The sequence below is a fragment of the Apodemus sylvaticus genome, chromosome 1 (assembly GCF_947179515.1).
Source record: "Apodemus sylvaticus chromosome 1, mApoSyl1.1, whole genome shotgun sequence".
Lineage (NCBI taxonomy): Eukaryota > Metazoa > Chordata > Mammalia > Rodentia > Muridae > Apodemus > Apodemus sylvaticus.
The window spans coordinates 64841479-64847478 of NC_067472.1; the positions used below are offsets into that span (position 1 = coordinate 64841479).

The 6000-nt window shown below is 41.1% G+C and overlaps 1 protein-coding gene across 1 annotated transcript; it reads right to left on the reverse strand.

Moving 5' to 3' along the window:
* Positions 1–3677: 3677 nt before the first annotated feature.
* On the reverse strand, positions 3678–4640 carry LOC127678790 (olfactory receptor 13G1-like). The gene has a single exon (XM_052173988.1). The coding sequence runs from the start codon at positions 4638–4640 to the stop codon at positions 3678–3680; it is 963 nt and encodes a 320-aa protein (XP_052029948.1).
* Between the last annotated feature and the right edge of the window lie 1360 nt (positions 4641–6000).

The following is a 6000-nucleotide window of genomic DNA, read 5'->3' on the forward strand; positions in this document are numbered from 1 at the left end:
CTACCTGCATTGCTAAAAACATCTTCATGGCCAGGTGGTTTGGCTATAGCCATTATAGAAACGAGCCTTGAAACTCAGAAGCTGCACATATGCTTTTTGTTCTGTGTTCATTGTTTTTATCAATCCATGATTATCTATGTGCACCAAATAAAAGTTTAATCCAGGTCATCACCACCCCAAGTCCTAACAGATGCTCTTCTTTCACAAAGAAAATCATTTTGCCTTCCCAAAGGACAAAAGAGAGTCTTGCTTCTCTGAGTTAAGTTATTGCTTATTAGTGACTACTATTTCCCTTAAACAATTCTTCAGAGAAAGGGCCACTATCTGAATGTGTACAACACAATCTCAATATGAATATTGGTAAATAAATGTTCCGTTTTCAGTGTCTTCTTCCTACTGTATATGTGGTCAAGTGCTGTACTTCAGCTGTCCACATGTTACCCCTAACTCTCCCTTTACTAGACAAACATGGCATGTCATTGATTGCAGAGTCTCAAAGCTATAGAATGCGTGGTGCGGATGCTTTTTTATCTTGAAGCAGTTGAGAAACCGAGAATTTTTTTTATTTGTCTCTCATACATTACATCCCACCTTCAGTTTCCCTTTCCTCTACTCCTCCAGGTTCAGCCCCACCTCCTTTCTCTGCGAGATCCATTCCTTATCCATTTTCTTCCATAAAGGAAGCCTTGCCTGGTTACAGAAGATGACTAGTTCAGGATCTGAACTCCCATTACTAGGAGTTTTTGCTAGGATCAACTTTATAGATTCCACAGAGGAACTATTGCACTGTATTTCCACATTGATCCTTAGCACTCCTCATTCCCAGTCATCCCTCCCTCCCCATACTCTCTTCCTCCATGCCCCCTACACAATCTCTTCTGTTTCCATCCTTCCCTACCCCCATTCTACTTACAAAATCTACTTATTTTCACTTCCCAGGAAGATTCATGTGTTCCCTCTTAAGAACTCTTTGTTACTTAACCTCTCTGAGTCTGTGGATTGTAGCATGGTTATCCTTAGAAGCTAATATCTGCATATAAGTGTGTACATCACATGTTTGTCTTTTTGGGTTAACAGAAACAAGCACTTGCCAATGCCATGATGTCATTACTCAATGGAGTAGTGCTCCATTGTATAAATGTAGCACTATATATCTATTGTATATCTATTTGTTAGTTGAGGGACATCTAGGTTGTTTCTAGTTTCTGACTACTATGGATAAAGTTACTATGAACATAGTGCCCTTATGTTATGATGGGGTATATGCTCAAGAGTGGTATAGCTGGGTCTTTAAATTCCCAATTTTCTCAGTGAAATATTGAAAGCTGTACAAGTTTACCAGCATAATCTGTCAGTTGTAGTTTGATCTAAGTTTGAGGAGTACAGACATTTGAAGCATGACTTAATGACCTTTTGAATTTCCTCAGTGTCAGTTGCTATATCACCCATTTTCATTTCTGATTTTGTCAATTTGGATGTTCTCTCTCTGTCTTTGTCTTTTAGTTAGGTTGAATAAGAGTTTATCTATCTTGTTGATTTTCTCCAAGAACTCTTCCATTTAAGTGATACTTTGATTCTTAGTATTATTTTCTGTGTTCCTATTTTGTTGATTTCAGTCCTGAGTTTATTTCCTGCCCTCTACTCCTCATGGGTGCTTGCTTCTCTTTGTTCTAGAGCTTTTAGGTGTGCTGTTAAGTGTGAAAGTAATTTCTGGCCAGAGGGTGGGGAGTAGGGGGTAGGGGAAGGAGGTCCTATGCCCCCAAATAACTTCAGGGCATTTCTACTCTCAATCTGACTCATTTTAGTTTCCAAATAAAGAAACAGAAACAAGCACTAATAGCTGGGCAGACTGTGATCAATTATAATCCATCTAGGATGCTACTACCTAGTCAAATTGTCCTTTATCTCCATCTGAGTCTACCATGGCTCATATATTACATTCCAATTGCAGTTTCCTTTCCTGCCACTCCTTCAAGTTTGTGCCCCAACTCTTTACTCCAGCAGATGAATTCCTTGTTCATTCTCCTTTTAGAAAAGAGCATGTGTATCCTCATGGCTGCTCTCTTATCATGATCTCATCTTGAATCCTCCTGGTCTTACCACATGGTTTCTTCACATCTTCTTCTCCTCATGGTACTTCTTTATCCTCTCATCAACTCTGGGGCCCCTGGACTGGGATCTGAAGTCCCACCCTCTTCTCTTCTGCCCAGATAATTGGTTGACCAGCTCTTTATTAACCAATCAGAGGCAATTAAAACAATTTGCATAACATAGAGATAAGAGATGCTTGACCATGCCATTATTTGGACTGCAGCCAGATATCTGGGCCTAGAAATCAGCATCTGAATACATAATGCACAAAACCATATCTCAACAGTTAAGTTGCTAGTATAAGATCTCTTTATGAAGGCATTTAGTGCTATGAAATTTTCTACAGCACTACTTTCATCATCGTGTCCTATAATTTTGGGTATACTGTGCATTCATTTTCATTGAATTCTTGGAAGTCTTTCATTTCTTTATTTCTGCCTCTGCTTCAGTAGTCATTCAGTTGAAAGGGAACAGAGGTATTTAAACTTTTCTCTCCATTTGCTCTGTTCCATGCTTGCCTGTCCCCAGTGCATGTGGGCACAGCTACTGTTTGGAAACAGTTTACAAATGATCGTGGAAGTGTATGTCAGCATTATTCTTGGAGATCAATCTAGTCCATGGGTATATAAATCATCTCACTGTGATTCATTGACATGGTCTTGTTTTACCTTCTAATTTTCTCCATTCTATTTACCTCATTTGGTAATCATATTTTTTGACATGGCATCTGTATTAGTCATATGACTCTATGTAACATACAAAAAAAAAACACCACAGTGTATGAATGGCCAAAGTATACATAATCACCCCAACATGAATCCTTTGATAAGCTTTTTATTTCTGAGTTCTTGTCACAGAAGAATAGAGCTCATGTCAGGTTAACATTACATATAATGTGTTAAATAATAGTAAACCCTGAAGGATGGTCATGCCACATGAAACACATCCAGGCAGAATGGTGAGGTAAAAGTTAGAGTCATGAATTAGCAAACCTTTGCAATGACATGGGGTCTGAGAAAAAGCCACTAGACCAATGTCTGATTCTGCTCTGACATCTATGAAGGTTGGGATAAAAGACATTTTGATAGGGATCAGATGCTCCCAGATACAGCTCCTAACACAGGTCATCTATGGAAATCTCCTTCCCTCAAATTGTTTGATAAACTAAGCAACACAATAAGCAGTAAGATAATAATATGAAATATGAAAACAATCAAATCAGGCCAGAAAATGTTCAGAACATGTGTGTGTGTAGGGGGGGTATGGGTAGTCATATTTCTTTGTCTCTTTAACCATTTTCTTGTAGTTAATGCCACAGAAGATCAGGAAATTTGAAATAATATCCCCAAAAGGATTACACTCAATATTTAACAAGATTTGATTTTTTTTTAGTTATAGGAATATCTTAACATTTAATAGTACTGAACTTATAAGCATATATTTCTAAGTATGAAGTATAAATAGATAAAGCTACCCAAAACATCAAAAAGAGTAGAACTCTGTTGTTATCTTGTATATAGTATGATATAGACAGTACAAACTTTGGAGAATTAACTTTGCAGGACTTGGGTAACTGTTTTAGCTCCTCACCCGCTGCTTCTAGAGTTCATCTCCAAATTCAGTGTTCTCAATAGGGAAATGAGTTTTTTAAAGGATGTTTTGAATTCCTTGTTTCTCAGGGTATAGATAAGGGGGTTCAGGGATGGCGTCACAGTGGTATACAGAACAGCAATGACTTTTTCCAGGAGCCCAGCAGTTCCTAGGGCTGGCCGGACATAAGTATATAGAACAGAGGAATAATAAACAATGACCACAACCAGGTGGGCAGAGCAGGTGGAGAAGGCACGCTTCTTGCCCTCAGCAGAGCTGATGCGCAGGATGCTGGCGATGATGAAGCCATAGGATGTCATGGTCAATAAGAAGTTCAGGCCTGTCAGGAACATGTCTGCAATGACGGTCATGATGTCATTGATAAAGGTGGGGCTGCAGGACAGCATCAACACAGAAGGGATCTCACAGAAGAAGTGTGTGATGAGATTGGGACCACAGAAGGACAGTGGCAACATCAGACAAGTGAGCACCAAGGAATTGAGAGCTCCAGTGAACCACACAAAGGTTGCAAGGGCCACACAGACCCTGCCACTCATGAGGGTACCATAGTGCAATGGCCGGCAGATTGCAAGGTAGCGGTCATAGGCCATGGCAGAGAAAAGCAGAAGTTCAGAGCCCAGGACCCAGGAGAAGACAAACATCTGTGTGAGGCATCCCCCATAAGATATGCTGTTCTCTGCCGCCAGGCTCTGCAGGACTTTGGGCAAGACAGTCACAGTGCAGATCACATCCATCAGGGAAAGATTGACTAGGAAGAAGTACATGGGAGTGTGGAGGTTGGGACTGCTGTGGATGGTCATGATAATCAGGCCGTTGCCAGCTATGGCTGCCATGAACAAGGCAAAGAAGAAGCAGAAGAGGATATCCTGGATCCAGGGGTCATCAATAAACCTTTGCAGGATGAACATGGTCACAAATGATTGATTTACTGGAGCCATGAGAAGGACTGTCTAGGCTAAGGATGAGAATTGCACCTTGGGCCTCTGGTACAAGTAGTGATCTTTATTCTGATGAACTCAAAATCATTTTAAAGCACTGGTAATAGTCAATTCTATGTAATGAAGAACCTGTTTTGGTAAGAAAAATTGGTTTAAATTTACTTTCATGGCTCACAGGCTAAAGAAAATATCAGGTCACAGGTACACCCCATACAGACTCAGTCTGTGAACATGAGTGGACCCTGAAGGAAAGATTCTGAGCAAATTGCTTCATACATGCTGCAGCCCATCCATCAAGGTGGGAGAGATTGCCATGCTTGTGCGAGGCAACCAGGACATAGTTACTGGAGACTGTCTCGTGGATGATGGGGAGACATGAATAATCATGAAAGGCTGACAAGTGACAAGGGTTTACCCTGGTGCTGGCTGATGTCCTCTAGTGGGGGAATAACATACAGAGCATTAATAGAATGTTTCTCTGGAGACAGAACCAAGTGTGGTCTTTATGACAATGTGGCTTCTCATCCAGATGACAGCAATGAACCCAGAACTTCCTATCTTAGAACTCTATTCCACTAGCACATGAAGCTAGAGGAAAACAATCAAGACTCACATACAACCTGTGAAGCAAATTTGGTTCTCTAGAGGGTCCCTAGGGTGTCTCTCAACACTCTAAGCCATAGGAACTCAGCTGGTCCCCACCTCAGCTCCTGCAGGTTACTCAGAAATCCACCTAAACAAATCAAACAATCCCTGTAAGACTTCACATTGCCTGTCCCTGTCCAGCATGTATCTGAAATATACAAGCCCACAAATGTTGGGAAAGTAGCCTTCTGTTGCTAGGAGAGGGAGCTGTGGTCACCAAGATGGAGCTCATCTAGACTATGCACACACTGGTCACTTGTCACTTTCCACTACCAGACTCTGACAATTTGGGTACAGTAAAGGATGAGTCCATGAGTGTGATATATGAATCAGAAGCTAAGGCTAAGCTAATGGTGACAGGGGACAGGACCTTCCAATGGGGAGTACCACACAAAGGGCACACAGTATGATCAGGCCTCTCTCATAGCTTTAAATGCAGCATGAAAAGACATTTCAGGTTCTTGAGCAAAGCATTTACATATTTCTAGAAAAGGATGTTCTAAAGCAAAAAATAGTCCTGGACACATACTTACTGGACCTCCAACCATACTATGCAGCACTTCCATTACTCCATCCCACAGTGCTCCAGAGGGGTTTCAGCGAGAGGGGTGTGGTGACTGTGCTGTGCTGCCTCTGTTCCCAGTTCCATCCATCAAACCAAGTTTAACACAATTAACAATGGTATAGCTTGGGCTAGCAAGCCTTGGAACATTTT